Below are 17,293 nucleotides of genomic sequence, written 5' to 3' on the forward strand. Positions count from 1 at the left end.
ATAGTGCACAGATTTGGGTGCGGAGTACTACATAGATCCACGACAACCTTGCATCCAAATCTGTGAGCGCTGACATAATAAATTGACAGGCTGCTGCTGTTAAGTTTTTGGTACCCCCATCTGAGAGCTGCACGATGTAGGGGCAGAGACCCTGATTCCAGCAATGTGTCACTTACTGGGCTGATCATTGGTTTTCTCTACTGCAGATCCAGCAGTTCTCTAAATGCTGAGCTCTGTATAACACTGGCCACACCTCTGATTGGCAGCTTTCTATGTACACTGCAGAGGCAGAAAGCAGCCAATTCCCTGAGGGGGAGTGGTTGGACAATCTAAACAATCTGGTAGCAGACCAAGTAGTCCTCTAGTGATAAAACAATGATTTTATGAGTACTAATAAAGCAGCCCAGTAATGGCTCATGCAGTTGTCCATGGATCTTGGCCCGAGCACAGACTGCAATGCATGAACTGTCCGCAGGTCTCACGATCAGAACTCGACAGTCTTAAATGCTTGTGAGAATCTTCCAGAGTAGCGGATAAGGCACCAGCCCCAGCATATGGCGGTATAGTCTTCAAAACGCTCTTTTGAAGAGCAATATGCAGTGCATCGCATCTATCGGTGTTGTTCACATTAGAATTTCAAATCATGCATCCAGGAAAAAAAAAAAAAGTGCAGGAGAAAAACAGACGGCCGTTTCTCGCTGCTCGCAAAATGGCCGTCGTTCTGTTTCTCCCCTGCACACTCCATGACCTCTGCTTACCAATCTTTGTTCCAAAGAACTGGAAATAAAGGGAGGCTGTCAAGTTTGGGTCAGGAGACTGTGCATTGTGATCTGTGCTCAGACGAGATACACGGATGTCTGCATGAGCCCTAAGTGACACACCACTGGAATGAGAGTCTCTGTCCCTACATCCTGTTGCTCTCAGATTAGCTAGCAAAAACATATTAAACGAATTGCCTTTCAAATATCCATTTTAAGAATGTGAAAAATTAAAAGATTGCCATGTTGGTCTCCAGTTTAGCCAATGAGGTGTTTAGAGAGCCCTCTACATCAGTCATACTTTAAAATTTTTTTACCAAACTTTACATATTTTTAACATTAGAGTTTTCCATGACTTTTTTTTAAAAAATTGCCAAAATGAAAGGATCATTATAAAATAAAGAATAAATAACACTTACTACTCCAACCCCCAGCCATTCCAGCAACAGAACTCCAGTGTTCTCGGCCCGTCGGTTGCCTCTGCGGACAAGTTAGTAATGGATAGGATGTGATCACTTCTGGTCTTGGTAGAGACAACCAGGGCGGCTGTACTGAATCGATAAGGATTATGGCAATTCCTATGTCTTGCTTCATGTGCCAAAAATGGCAGGTGCTGTGATGCCCAATGTCAGCACGATTTTGGAAAAAAAATAGTGCAGATGGGGGGAAAGCTTAGAACATATGCAAAGCTAAATCACACTACGAGAGCGGAGCGGTAACAAGTAGTGATGAGCGAGTATATTCGTTGCTCGGGTGTCCTCCGAGTATTTTGGCATGCTCGGAGATTTCTTTTTCGTTGTCTCAGCTGCATGATTTGAGACTTGTAGACAGGCTGAATATATGTGGGAATTCCCCAACAAACAGGCATTACACACATGTATTCAAGCTGTCTACAAGTCACAAATCATGCAGATGACTACGAAAACTAAATCTCCGAGCACGCCAAAATACTCAGAGACCACCCGAGCATGCTCGGGAAAACCCGAGAAACGAGTATACTCGCTCATCACTAGTAACAAGCCTTTATTTCTCAACAATCCCTTTGCTCAGGCAAATTTTTTTTCAGGGATGAGGAAACTTACCGCATAAAAATCGCCTATATGATCAGCATAAACCTTCTGTCCTTGGAAGGAAATTTCACCATGTAGTATCACAGCAGTGGCAACAGCTCAGAGGTATAGTAAAGAGGGTGAACGGGCACAAAGATTACACCCTACTCCGAGTAAGGATAAATGGGTTACTTTATTTAGAGGATTTTACACTATAAACCTTCATCACCTGTCTCGTTATAACTGAGGTTTTTGGACAGCAATTGCAAAAAGCCTAGAGAGCAAGGACTCTGGAATCCAGCAGTAAACGTTTTTCAGGACCGAATGACAGTAGCATGACTGACAATACCGGGAAAATCTCCCTGTGACTTGATCCTGAAAAATCCCGAAAAGGAGTTCATGATTGCAGGCAGAAACCCTTTAACAGTTTTGCACTCTTGTCAGTCTATGTCCATCTCTGCAGTAGTATTTTCAGAGGACAATTTGAACAATTTAAAAAAAGGTGCTAAAATTTCCGAAAAAAACATATTGAAAGAAAAATTAAATAACAAAAATAAAAAAAATTAAGTGATCCCATTATTTAGTGTGCAGTACAGCAGCTTCTTAACACTCACTACAAGGAGTGCTACAGCAAAATGTATGGAATGTAGGAATCACCCAAGATGGTGCAGGGACATGACATGATATGAAACAGCGATTCCTTCTGATGAATATCACATTTCTCAAATGGTAACATTTTTGATTGTGAATGAACTGAGCACCAAACCACGGCTGTCCTCTGTCTAACAAAGTGCCATCTTCTTAGCTTGGGTCTGGCAGACTCATTACACTCAATGGACACCAGTCAGCTCTTCACTATGCAATTTTTCTTAATCCCACGGAGACTTTGGAAAGTTTAGAATTTTGGGTAATGGAAACCCCTACACCTGGGTATGAGAAGACAGACTAAAGTAGAGGAGATCTGCTTTGTACGGCTGATAGCAATAAGAACCAAAAGCGAAATCATCCAGGAAGTGAAAACGGATATTGGTGGCAGCCGTTATGGACGTCTCCCCTCATCTCCAAATAGGACATAGATTCCTCATCCACTCTCCAACAGTTCGTCCTTCATGAATAGGAATTCTCTTTAACCCAATTCTGGGGTTCAGTCTCTTGATTGGTAGAATAGGATATATCCTGACTCTGAGTTTTTGGAAATGTCTGATGTTAAACCGTAGAACTCTTCAATGGCTTGGGCGTCAATTTTCTGTTGGCGAAAACCATGCATTAAAATATTAGATGAGGTTTATCAAATGGAAATCTTTGCATAATATCTTATACCTGCATCATCCCCAAAATGTGCACAGAAACAAAACCAGTGGTAGCTCAGTGGTTAGCACTGCAGCGTTGGGGTCCTGGGTTCAAATCCCACCGAGGACAACATCTGCAAGGAGTTTGTATGTTCTCCCCGTGTTTACGTGGGTTTCGCCCACATTCCAAAGACATTCTGATAGGGAATTTAGATTGTGAGCCCCAATGAGGACAGTGATCATAATATATGTAAAGCGCTGCGGAGTAAGATAGCGCTGTATAAGCAAAGTATAGTAAATAAATAAGTATATAGCATAAAGATACACAGCCAATTAATGCTAGGTATAAGTCCGTCATATAAGTGCTCGTAATTTAATTTTCCCATTATGGATACAGGTCATGCTGATCAGGCTGATTTTGATCAGATTATTTATTATTATAGCGCCATTTATTCCATGGTGCTTTACATGTGAGGAGGGGTATACATAATAAAAAACAAGTACAGTAATCTTAAGCAATACAAGTCACTACTGGTACAGGAGGAAGACAGAACCCTGCCCTCGAGGGCTCACAGTCTACAAGGGCAGATGCAGACAACGCAGAGCTCCATCTGAAATTACGGGGATCGGTGAGATCACCCCACATTCTCTATAAAAAGCCCAGGATCCATGTGCCATACTGCCTCTACCAGCATTACTGGTGTAGGTTAGTGTCCGCCATTTCTCTCTCCCCACATACTGTCATCCACCTGTCGTCCCTATATCTTTCTATCCAACCTTTCTATACGGCTACATTCTGGTTTCCATAGTCATGGCTCACCAATGGCTCCAATGTCTACATTTACAAAGAAATAATCCCTTGGCTGTACACACTGTGGCTCTGCTGCCTGACCATGGCATTTCCATGAGACTGTACACAGATTGCAACACTTATTAAAAATGGACAGGTACCCCTTTTTCTTTTTTTTTTTTAAATAAAAAATAATAAAAAATAATAAAACAAGTATTACGAAAAAGCAGGACAAAAACAAACCTCTACAATGTCATCGTCAAACAGCAGCCAGAATCCATGACTCTTTACGATGGTGATGTAGTGTCCACGGTTTGGGCCACTGTGTCAAAAATGGAAATTGTAAAATGTTATTCTCTTGGTTTTGGGATTAAAGTGCTGCGCTCCTTACATGAGGAAGCTGGTGACTATATGGGAAAAGGACAAACATATAAAACAATGAGCGTACCTAGTACATGAAAGGAGGTAACAATCTCAAGAGCCATAAAAACCGATAAAAAAATATATGTTTTCGGTCCTAATGGCAAAAGAAACCTTTATTACCCATGAGGCACATGTTTGTGGGAATTCAACTCTTACACGGGTCAATCCTAAGCTACCTGTGCTTCCATTTAACATTTATATCACATGCAATCAGAAAGCAAGTCTGATTTTGGGGCCCAGGTTGGAATCAGTAAGGGCTCATTCACACCAGTCATTTTTCATCAGCATTTGGTCAGAAATTCATCAATTTTCCTAGGATGATCTGATGGAGGTTTTACAAGCTTCTCCTGTCAGACAGTAAAAGGATGGCCTCCAAGTGAAGTCTGATTTTTTTTTTTTTTTTTTTTTACGAGATCCATAGACTTGCATTGGCGAGTTTTATCCAACACTTGGATCAATATCGCACTAGGTTTTGCACTTTTGTGCTAATTTCTTAGGTACGAATAAAAGCAAATCAGACACCTGAACAATCCCATAGATATTATAGGTCCGATGGTCATCGGTAAAAAACACTGATCACATTCGTACAAGAAAAACGGACGTGTGAACGAGCCATAAGGTAACCACTCCCTCTATGATAAAGCGAGCAAGCGAAACGCGCGTCAGGGGTTGCAGGAAGGCTGTGTAGAGTCCAGATCTATGATGGGTAAGCAGACACTGTTCTCTAGCACTTTATATCTGGGCAGAATATAGATATACCACACTTATTTTTACAGCATTTACTTGTCAGTGCTATTTTCGTGCATTCTTGAGCACCTCATTTATGACTATGCCTTTGTTTGCACAAGTCTCATTTCTGACCTATAGACTCCCCTTTGTGTACCTGCATATTTCCTCCTTTCTTTTTATTTGTTTTTGTATTATGTGTAATCTGTTTATTTAATTTTCTTTATTCATTTTTTTTTTATTCGGTGGTCTTTTTGCTACTCTTTTCTGTGCTAAAAGAACCATAAGGTGAGTATTGTGAGAATATGAAGATTTACGCAAGGCAATTAGGGAATATGACATTACTGTGTGGTTACTAGGGGGCTGTAAAGAAGGGATCCATCCTGGAGCTTCTTCGCTAAAACTTTATTCTCACATCGTCTGCCGCTTTTTTTGCGGATCCCTCTTCTTCATCCAACGTTGCATTTTGATTCCATCACAAGTTATTAGCCTCGAAGGCTCACAAAGTTAAGTAAGGACTGGCAGCCTTTGTCATTCAATAATACAGTGACTAGCCCAGGCTATTTCAAGGATTGCTTGAGATGAAGCCATGACTTTATTAATTATCCAACACAACTTATTATCTAGGTTTACCATAAAGGATGAAAGCTATAACATATCCCACAGATATCTGCTGATAGAAAACTACTAATCACGTGAAGAACCTGACTTTTACCCACCTGCCACAGTGAACCACCACTGCTACGAGGTCATACATTCGGTCAGGGTTAGTGGCATCCCCAGAAGTGTTGAAGAGCCGCAGTTCAAGTGGAAAGACCACGCGGTAGGAAAGTTTGGTATATCGGTGCAGCTGGTCCATGTACTTAAACCTTTTCAAGTGCAGGGCTAAGATCATAGGCAACTTCTTCACTCTCATCCTGCCAACACATGTGAAGCACACTTAGCAAGCACTTCATCGGATTACACAATAATAGTTTTCGGAAAAAAAACAGAAGGTCACCGACACTAAACTTGAAAAGAAATTAACAAACAAAAATTGAATTGTCCTCAAGTGCCAAGTACAAGACTGCCTGCTGTGCGGTTGGAGACACGAGAAATGGCCTGTCTGCTCAGAGGACAAAGTGTGAGAAATGCAGCGTTTCATAATAAAAGGTGCATGGCAACTGCCTCTGAAGGAAATCCCAGATTGTTCCCTACCGTCTTGTGGACATGCCTGCTAGACCTCCATGCCACTCTGCATCTTAAGGCTATCCCTGCATGGGATCATGGCATACTCTTTCCTCTGATTTGGAGACTTTATCACAGCTATGATCTCCTCAATATTTTACCTATCATTACTTGTAGATTTGAACACTTTGGGTTCTTACCTGAAGAAATATTATAGCTTATACAAAAGCAATAATGAAGTGCTGTGTGTGAGTGACATAAAATCTTTGTGGACTTAAGGAAATAAAAAACTTAGAAACTAATGATAAAAGTGAAAAAAGAAGACCCCTGCACTGTTTATTAGTCTATTTTTGCCTGAAACAGTTTTAGGCTATATGAAGATCAAGCCGTTGTTTTGCTGATGCAGCCACTAAGTTTTTTTTCGGCAAAGCAGCTTCAGGAACAAGCCAGTGGCCTGTCTCCGGGTGCCGCTTTGATGGTTGCTCTGCAGTTTTTTGCACCGTAGCCTCCCGAAGAATGAGCAGGTTACTCCTTTTAACCATTTGACAGTTTCCGAACCCTGAAGTGGTTAAAAGAAGTGACAAAAGACTGAACACGTGCACAAAAATGTGGTTTTACCATTGCTGTGCAGTATGTTCATTGCTAGCGGAGGTTTTGCGGTATGTTTTCAGGCAAGTGTTCTCTAGTAGGAGCATGGAGAAAGTCTGTTCTAGACAACCATGCCAGGGTTCATCTAGCTAGAGAGAAAAAGGATCAAATGTCAGAACTAAACCGATTTATCCCTCTGTTGGCAACCAGGTGTCAAAGGCCATCAAATGCCATCAGATGGCCAGGCAAAATCACCAGGATTGGTTGATTTAGTCTGGTGTGTACGGCGCATTTAGAATATCTTTTTCCTAGAAGCTCTTGGCTATAACAAAAAGACATAGAGCTACATAAAGAGAAAGATTGCAGCAAAAACTTTCAAAATTAAGAACTATTCATAGAATATTAGAGTTGGAAGGGACCCCCAGGGTCATTGTGTCCAACCCCTTGCTCAATGCAGGAGTCACTAAACCATCTCAGACAGATGACTGTCCATCCTCTGTTTGAAGACTTCCATTCAATGAGAACTCACCACATCTTGTTTAAAGTTTTAAACCACAATAAACAGTACAGTTAGCATCAATATAGTAAAAGACAAATAAGTCTCTCACCTCTTCTGTCCTTCCTGTTTGCTCCGACACTGCTCACAGTAATATTTGTACTCACTGCATAGTGTTTCTGTATTACTGAACCCCCTGCGGGAACACAAGGAAAGCTGTAGAAAGGCTGTACCTAACTCCACAGTTAGCACATTTCCGCAGCAGAGAATTTGTGGAAACAAAATTATATGAGCATATTTTATTTTATTCATATTTCTTATGGTTTTTGAATTTATAAGAAAGTAGTGAGGCTATTCGTTGCGGAGTGATAAGCAAAGTGCTCAGATTAGGTGCTATCCGACTATCTGGGCGTGCTCGAATACTATGTTCGAGTGCCGGCGGCTGCATGTCTCGCAGCTGTTAGACAGATGAAGGGATTGCCTGTTTGTGAGACAATCCCTGCATGTGTTGAGGCTGTTGAGCAGCCACAATACAAGCAGCTGCAGGGACTCGAACATGGTATCTAAACACGCCCAAGATGCTCTGATGACACCCAAACGTGCACATTCGCTCATCACTAGGAGGGAGTTATCTTCCAAACGGAAGAATTTTTAAAAAATCTGTAACGACTTTTAGCATATTCATGCCAGTTTTGGCAAGCTGTGCCAAAATCGACAGGGTTGGGTTGGGGTAAGGCAAAGACCAGTCAACAAATTAATGAAAAATGTAGCATAATTAACAGTAGAGAAGTTAGTCTAGTCCCTAATTTGAGTAACAGGCGCCTAATTCATGAAGTGGAGAGCAGCTCTTAGAGCAAATCTTACAGCAGGTTTTTGCTATGTAATCTGAAGACAGCATGAGTAAGGCCCGTTTCACACTTCCGTTTTTGTGTCCGCCAAACGGATCCGTTTCCGTTTTTTTGACGGAAACTGATGCAAACGGATCCGTTTTTTTAAAAACGGATCCGTTTTTTTGACGGATCCGCGGTAACCGTAATGGAAGTCTATGGGACAAAAAAAAACGGATCCTGCAAAAAATGGCGGATCCGTTTTTTTACGGAAAACAACGGATTTTGACGGATTTGAAAAAACGGAAGTGTGAAACAGGCCTAAGGGGGTTAAAAACGCAAATTTTGTTTGCTTACAATGATTCTTTTAGAACCAGGAGCTTATCATTGCTGGGATACAGCAGCGCCGCTAGTCCGATCCGCCCCCTCCTGTGATGAGCACCTCACTGTCTATGGACATTGTATACACAGAGATGCTGGTGTGGGCGAGTTAGCAATACAGCAGAGCTGAGGAAGCTAAATCTAGAAGCTCTAAAAACATTTCCCTGTCTGTTCTTAAACATGTTTTACCTCCCAGAAAGAAACAGATTTTATCCCATGCTGTCCTGTCTGTATACTCTCTCCTTCACCTGCCCAGGAGCTGTGGTATGATCAGACCATGTTCCTGCACGGTCAGACACAGCCATTACTCAGTACACAACAGGGGCACATGTATAAGATTATCTATGCACAGGACCTTTTTTTTCTAACACATCTAACTGTAGAAGCTATTGGTATTCCAAGATCTATTCATTCAAATTTCATTAAAATGTATTTTGTTGGTGTGAAAACGTCTTTTAGAGATCCAGATACCCGATATAAGCTAGCCAAAAGCACATTTTTATCATGCAAACCTGAACCTAAGCAAATAAGGTGGGAAAAAACAATGCCGCCACAACAATCTTTATGGCTTGTGACTATGGCTTACCTTAAGCAGTGTGTAATGGAAGTATTTTGTTCCACATCCACTGAGAGATCCAAGAAATCTTCATCTTTGCTACTAACCTTGATAAGCAGACAGAAATAAAGCATGTAAACCTTATGATATGGAAGGTCATCAGCATCTCAATGTCAAGAGTTACATCAGTGTTACAATAACGGTGAACACGGGGGCATATTACTTCACATATATCCTTATATTTAGTATTTGTGGAGGCATCTACGGCAAAAACAGGAATGAACTGTAATGAAGCAGTTACCTAGAAAGAAATCACACTTTTGCTTTGCGTTAAGGTTTGTTCAATGTGAATGTGCCCCCGACATCCAATGCATACTATCATCAAAGGAGAAGTCCCTCTGCAGGGGATCATATTTATAAGCCAAAGTAGGCAGCAACTATGCATCACCTAATTGTCCCGTTTCACATAGCGACGCACCAGCGATCCCGACAACGATACGACCTGGTTAGGATCGCTGGTGCGTCACTACATGATCGCTAGAAAACTGCCAAACAGGCAGATCTCTTCATCGACGTACCAGCAATCCCGACAACGATACGACCTGGTAGGGATCGCTGATGCGTTGTTACACAGCAGCTATTCTAAACTATTCCAGCCTGCGTCCTTGAGTTCTGCGTCGCCAACGATGTCACTCGTCGGCGTCAAAGACAGCGATGCATGCTGGCCAGCAGGACGCCGACGATGAAAAAATGGCCCAGGACATTCGAGCACGATCAGTGATATCCAGCCGGTCGCCGCTATGTGCCACATGTAGCGAGATCGCAGGTGAGATCGATGTTGTGTCACAAAATCGGTGACGCATCAGCGATTTCGCTATGTGAGACGGGGCCTTAAAGACAGCCATTAATCTGAGTGACTACTACATCCCCCTGCAGCAGCCGCTGAAGATAAAACGTATGGTGCAGCGGATCATGGGGGGGGGTGTTAGAAGCTTATTAGGCCATCTTTATAGCGGACCACCACTCTGCTGGTAGCGGAAGATCCAGATATCTGTGCTCACCATCTCATAGCTCCAGTGCACATTAGTTGGTATATTGCACAGTACATAGACCTGCATGGGAATGGTAAATATTAGAGAGCAAAAAAAAATTGAGGGAGGAAAAACATTGACAGAGAAAGACCAATAATTAGTTGCAGCTAACCAAAATGACTGTACAGAGTGCTGAGGGGTTTTTTTATATATAAGAAAAAAATTCATCTCTTCTAACGATAATTATTGTGCCCGAATAATGATGTCTTGTAAAAATGCCATTGAAGTTACTAAGTGCCTTAGAAACTGCTAGATGTACACAGTGACTCAAGCACGGGATTTCTTGGAGGCTTATGATTAATATTGCCATTTGGAACAGATGAAAACTACAAGTTACTGTGACCTGCAAGAACCAAAAATAAAATGCCATTTACTCCTCCCTGCTTCAGAGGGGTAATCATAAAAGTCATAGCCTAGAGTTGAGCGAAACGGGTCGAAAAATTTCAAATGTCGCCGACTTTTGGCAAAGTCGGGTTTCATGAAACAAAACCCGACCCTAGGATGAGGTCGGCCACGAGGTCGGCGACTTACGCGCCATAGTCGCGTTTCAAAAGTTTGTTTTGCGCTCTTTTTCAGCCAATCAGGATCCACGGACACTGTGGGCAACGTGATGACATAGGCACGGGTCACCACCATCTTTCAGAAGGGCATGTAAGAGATTGGCTTGCTTTGGGGGGCGTCACAGGGGGTATAAAAGGGCGTGCACGCCGACCGCCATGTTACTCATGCTGATCTCAGAATAGGGAGAGCTGCTGCTGCTGCTGATTTTGTAGGGAGAGCGTTAGGCAGGGAAGAAGACACCAAAAACTGCTTCTGCTGCTAGCGATTTTGCCTGTACAACACACCAGTCACTGTGTGTGCAGTGCAAGGGGAGGCTATATAGTGGTGTATCAGTGGTGTTGGTTGTTGGGCTGCCTTCTAAGGCTTCCTGACATTCCTGCATTGCCGTTTACCCACTGCTCCGTAAACTTCTTTTTTAAAAGCAATCCCAATTTTTTTTTTGTCATGCTGAGGTACTGAGCGTGCATTTTTTCACACCATACAGCGGTGTACGCTCCTCACACAGTACCGTGTAACGGCTGTTATCACAGCCACAGTGAAGCCATCAGTGTGTCACTCTGTGAGAATAAAACGAGGACATGTTCCGTTCTTACAGACCTGCACTCTAGGGAGATTCCTATTCTGCCCAATTCTACATACACCTTGTAGTTTGTGATACACTAGCCAATTTCTGCCTGTGACATAGCGCTGTGATATTCAGTGGGCCTCACACAATCCATGAGTGTCCAGTGTCCACAAGTGTGTGCAGAAATTCAAAATCTCCCTTATCTTCTAGTCACTTTGGTCACAGCTGTGCCATCGAGCCTGTGACAGAGCGCTCAGATATTCAGTGGGCCTCACACAATCCAAAAGTGTCCAGTGTCCACAAGTGTCTGCTGAAATTCAAAATCTCCCTTAACCTCTCGTCACTTTTGTCACAGCTGTGCCATCGAGCCTTTGACATAGCGCTCAGATATCAGTGGGCCTCACACAATCCAAAAGTGTCCAGTGTCCACAAGCGTCTGCAGAAATTCAAAATCTCCCTTATCCTCTCGTCACTTTTGTCACAGCTGTGCCATCGAGCCTGTCACATAGCGCTCAGATATTCATTGGGCCTCACACAATCCAAAAGTGTCCAGTGTCCACAAGCGTCTGCTGAAATTCAAAATCTCCCTTATCCTCTCGTCACTTTTGTCACAGCTGTGCCATCGAGCCTGTGACATAGCGCTCAGATATCAGTGGGCCTCACACAATCCAAAAGTGTCCAGTGTCCACAAGTGTGTGCAGAAATTCAAAATCTCCCTTATCCTCTAGTCACTTTTGTCACAGCTGTGCCATCGAGCCTGTGACATAGCGCTCAGATATCAGTGGGCCTCACACAATCCAAAAGTGTCCAGTGTCCACAAGTGTCTGCTGAAATTCAAAATCTCCCTTATCCTCTCGTCACTTTTGTCACAGCTGTGCCATCGAGCCTGTCACATAGCGCTCAGATATTCATTGGGCCTCACACAATCCAAAAGTGTCCAGTGTCCACAAGTGTCTGCAGAAATTCAAAATCTCCCTTATCCTCTCGTCACTTTTGTCACAGCTGTGCCATCGAGCCTGTCACATAGCGCCCAGATATTCATTGGGCCTCACACAATCCAAAAGTGTCCAGTGTCCACAAGTGTCTGATGAAATTCAAAATCTCCCTTATCCTCTAGTCACTTTGGTCACAGCTGTGCCATCAAGCCTGTGACATAGCGCTCAGATATCAGTGGGCCTCACAAAATCCAAAAGTGTCCAGTGTCCACAAGTGTCTGCTGAAATTCAAAATCTCCCTTATCCTCTAGTCACTTTTGTCACAGCTGTGCCATCGAGCCTGTGACATAGCGCTCAGATATCAGTGGGCCTCACACAATCCAAAAGTGTCCAGTGTCCACAAGTGTCTGCTGAAATTCAAAATCTCCCTTATCCTCTAGTCACTTTTGTCACAGCTGTGCCATCGAGCCTGTGACATAGCGCTCAGATATCAGTGGGCCTCACACAATCCAAAAGTGTCCAGTGTCCACAAGTGTCTGATGAAATTCAAAATCTCCCTTATCCTCTAGTCACTTTGGTCACAGCTGTGCCATCGAGCCTGTCACATAGCGCTCAGATATCAGTGGGCCTCACACAATCCAAAAGTGTCCAGTGTCCACAAGTGTCTGCAGAAAATCAAAATCTCCCTCATCCTCTCGTCACTTTTGTCACAGCTGTGCCATCGAGCCTGTCACATAGCGCTCAGATATTCATTGGGCCTCACACAATCCAAAAGTGTCCAGTGTCCACAAGTGTCTGCTGAAATTCAAAATCTCACTTATCCTCTAGTCACTTTTGTCACAGCTGTGCCATCGAGCCTGTGACATAGCGCTCAGATATCAGTGGGCCTCACACAATCCAAAAGTGTCCAGTGTCCACAAGTGTCTGCTGAAATTCAAAATCTCACTTATCCTCTAGTCACTTTGGTCACAGCTGTGCCATCGAGCCTGTGACAGAGCGCTCAGATATTCAGTGGGCCTCACACAATCCAAAAGTGTCCAGTGTCCACAAGTGTCTGCAGAAATTCAAAATCTCCCCTGTCCTATAGACACCTTGTACCTTGTTTTACATTACTATATAGTTTGTTGGATTTTGTCTACATTTCTACCAAAAATGAGGAAGGCTGGTGGAAGAGGCCGTGGAATTGGGCGGGGGTTGGCAGCTGGTAATGATGGTGTTGGTGGTGGATCTGATGGTAGTGGCAAGAGCAAAATAGGACCGAATGCAGGTGGTGTTGAGCCTGCGTCATCGTCTGGCTACATAAGGCCTCGAACGCTTAGTTTTCTAGGAGTTGGCAAACCGCTTTTAAAGCGAAATACAGCACAAAAGTGGATTAAATACCCACAAATTCTCACGATACAGAGTAGCAAATCAGCAATAGAGAAATAACATAAAACATAACTTTTAATAATAGATGTAAAAGCTACCAAAGATAGTAGTGCAAGTAAATCACTAAATCAAATGCCACAAATCATAATGGAGGTAACTGTATAAGTCTCTGTAACAGATTACTACCAATATATACATGTGGCTATTCCAAGTCCAAAATTTTGAGAGATTGGACCAAAAAGGTACTTGGACTAAACCAGTGCAAAAAAGGCCAAGTAAAAAATGAACAGTTTCCTTATCAGAGGAACTAAAGAGACCTCTACCCTGTAAAGGTTATCAAGGAATATGCCTATTCATGTATATAACAAAGACATCATAATAATAAGGCCATCAACATAATGTGAAAAGGAAAGATCTCACCACATGAAGATGGAGGATGTCCAGGATCAGATGTCCCATCAGAGTCATATCAGGTCAGGAAGAAAAGGGGGTTCACCCTATACAAGCCCTGTTTGAGCTACAAATACTGACACCCATGACTCACGCCCTAACAAGGGCAGTCCAAATCTAATCCCTATAAACCATAGCCCTACAAAGTCCCTGTGCATCCCGACGCGTTTCGTCACTTAATGACTCTTCAGGGGACCTATTAGCACAAATTGGGCATCATCACAGAGTATACAGGCTGCCTCCATTGTCATCTTAGGAGGCAGCCTGTATACTCTGTGATGATGCCCAATTTGTGCTAATAGGTCCCCTGAAGAGTCATTAAGTGACGAAACGCGTCGGGATGCACAGGGACTTTGTAGGGCTATGGTTTATAGGGATTAGATTTGGACTGCCCTTGTTAGGGCGGGAGTCATGGGTGTCAGTATTTGTAGCTCAAACAGGGCTTGTATAGGGTGAACCCCCTTTTCTTCCTGACCTGATATGACTCTGATGGGACATCTGATCCTGGACATCCTCCATCTTCATGTGGTGAGATCTTTCCTTTTCACATTATGTTGATGGCCTTATTATTATGATGTCTTTGTTATATACATGAATAGGCATATTCCTTGATAACCTTTACAGGGTAGAGGTCTCTTTAGTTCCTCTGATAAGGAAACTGTTCATTTTTTACTTGGCCTTTTTTGCACTGGTTTAGTCCAAGTACCTTTTTGGTCCAATCTCTCAAAATTTTGGACTTGGAATAGCCACATGTATATATTGGTAGTAATCTGTTACAGAGACTAATACAGTTACCTCCATTATGATTTGTGGCATTTGATTTAGTGATTTACTTGCACTACTATCTTTGGTAGCTTTTACATCTATTATTAAAAGTTATGTTTTAGGTTATTTCTCTATTGCTGATTTGCCAAACCGCTTTTAAAGCCAGAGCATCAGGAAAAAGTTTTGTCTTACATTGCTGACTCAGCCTCCAGCTCTATCGCCTCCTCTTCTTCAGTTGTAAAAAGTAAAAGCACTGAGTCGTCATTGGAGGCTCATGTTCATGAACCACACCTTTCCTTGTGTCCTTCACCCCAACCAAGATTGAAGGATGACGCAGGCCATACTACTGATTACTCCATGGAGCTGTTTTCACATACCATGCCTGGATTATCAAGTGAAATGGTGAATTACCCAGGCCAAGATGAATCTGACATGGAGTGCACTGATGCACAGCCGCTGATGGATGATTCTGCTGGTACATTCACTCAGAGCACTACATTGTCCTCGCAGTGTACAGAGCCAGATTCTGACCCTGATGAGACTCAGGTGCCCCTTCCCGCACACTATACCACCATACACGGTGACACAGAGGAAGGTGCACATGACATTGAAGAGGAGGTGATGGATGACCCAGTTGTTGACCCAGATTGGCATCCATTGGGGGAAGAGGGTGCTGCTTCCAGTAGCTCAGATGAGGAGCATCCACAGCAGACATCGACATCGCAACAGCTGTTATCTGGCAGGCCCGGAGCACTCCAAAGACAGGTTCCAAATATCAAAAGAGTTGCTGGACAGCTTGTCCAGAGGGTCAAAAGATCACAGTGTGCTAGGCCGCAAAATGTCTGCCAAAGTAGGAAGAGTGCAGTGTGGCACTTTTTTGAACAAAATCCTCATGATCAGGCCAAGGTTATCTGTAAGAAGTGCGCAAAGACCTTTAGCCGAGGGAAAAATTTGAATACCAGTTGCATGCTTAGACATTTAACCAGCATGCACTTGCAAGCGTGGACACAACACCAAACCTCAAGTGCCACATGTGCAACTGATCACAACGAAGGTAGTCAGCAACGCTACATTGTTTCCCCCACTGTAAGCCCACCGGTTAGCACAGCAGCAAATGTTGAGGTGTCGTTGCAAGGCCACAGCAGTCAGGGAATCCCACTGTTATATCAACGAAAGACTGATTCTAGGCCATCAGAAAGAACACCAACTCCATCACCATCATCAACCCTCTCTCAGTCCGCCCTGTCCACCGCTACTTCCACCATATGCAGCTCTCAAGTCCAGCTCACCCTCCCAGACACTATGAGTAGGTCAAGAAAGTACTCAGTCTCTCATCCGCGTACACTGGGTTTGAACGCCCACATTGCCAAACTAATCTCGTTTGAGATGATGCCCTTTCGGTTGGTGGAAAGCGCAGCTTTCCGCGAACTCATGGCCTATGCAGTACCACGCTATGACCTACCCAGTCACCACTTCTTCTCTTGCAAAGCCATCCCAGCCCTCCACCATCATGTGAAAGACCGCATTGTCCATGCACTCAAGCAGTCAGTGAGCGGAAAGGTGCACCTCACAACTGATGCATGGTCCAGTCGGCATGGCCAGGGCCGTTACGTGTCCATCACTGCGCACTGGGTTAATGTGGTGGATGCAGGGTCCACAGGGGACAGCGGTGGTGGGACAGTGCTGCCTAGCCCACGGTATAGTAAACAGTTGGCTGTAGGCGTTCGACCCTCCTCCTCCTCCTCCAGAAGCGAAAGCTCGTCCACAGAGCGCAGTCGTACGAGCACTCCATCTGCAGCTGCCACTGTTGCACACGAGGTGTCCCCCTATCGAGCAGCTAGTGGAAAGCGTCAGCAGGCAGTGTTGCAGATGATGTGTTTGGGCGACAGACACACCGCCGAGGTGCTGGCCGAGTACTTTCAGCGACAAACTGAGTCATGGCTGGGCAGTGTACATCTTGAGGCAGGCAAGGTAGTTAGTGATAACGGGCGTAATTTTGTGGCAGCCATAGCCCTTTCAAAACTCAGCCACATACCTTGCTTGGCTCACACCTTGAACCTGGTGGTGCAGTGCTTCCTCAAAAATTATCCAGAGTTAACAGCCCTGCTCCAGAAGGTGCGAAGACTGTGCGCGCACATCCGCCGGTCGCCTGTACGCTCCGTTCGTATGCAGAAGCTGCAGCGATTGCTCCACCTTCCCAACCACCGCCTCATTATCGACATTGCAACAAGGTGGAACTCCACCCTGCACATGGTGGAGCGGCTGTGCGAGCAGAGGCAGGCCATAATGCATTTGTGGGAGGATACACGGCCAGGCACTTTGAGAGCAGACATGGAGTTGACCGGTGTGCAGTGGTCGAAGCTGAAAGACCTCTGTAAAGTCCTTCAGTGTTTTGAGGAATGCACACGGCTGGTAAGTCAGACGACGCCATCCTAAGCATGAGCATCCCACTTATGCGTCTGCTCATGCAAACTTTGACGCACCTTAAGGAGCAGGCTTCTGCAGCCA

The 17,293-nt window shown here is 44.0% G+C and overlaps 1 protein-coding gene across 1 annotated transcript in view; it reads right to left on the bottom strand.

Annotated features, from left to right (window-relative positions):
* Window positions 1-1,981: 1,981 nt before the first annotated feature.
* Window positions 1,982-17,293, bottom strand: part of LOC141059976 (ubiquitin carboxyl-terminal hydrolase 12-like) — a 43,156-nt gene continuing 27,844 nt past the window's right edge. Inside the window, exons 3-7 of the mRNA XM_073556217.1 lie at window positions 9,081-9,157; window positions 7,399-7,482; window positions 5,755-5,952; window positions 4,130-4,208; window positions 1,982-3,053 (exon numbers count right to left, since the gene is read on the bottom strand). Of these exons, the coding sequence (XP_073412318.1) occupies window positions 2,952-3,053; window positions 4,130-4,208; window positions 5,755-5,952; window positions 7,399-7,482; window positions 9,081-9,157 (540 nt within the window). The 3' untranslated portion in view covers window positions 1,982-2,951. The remainder of the gene's footprint in view (window positions 3,054-4,129; window positions 4,209-5,754; window positions 5,953-7,398; window positions 7,483-9,080; window positions 9,158-17,293) is intronic.

The sequence above is a fragment of the Dendrobates tinctorius genome, unplaced genomic scaffold, assembly GCF_039654945.1.
Source record: "Dendrobates tinctorius isolate UK_male_01 unplaced genomic scaffold, ASM3965494v1 ptg000231l, whole genome shotgun sequence".
Taxonomy (NCBI): domain Eukaryota; kingdom Metazoa; phylum Chordata; class Amphibia; order Anura; family Dendrobatidae; genus Dendrobates; species Dendrobates tinctorius.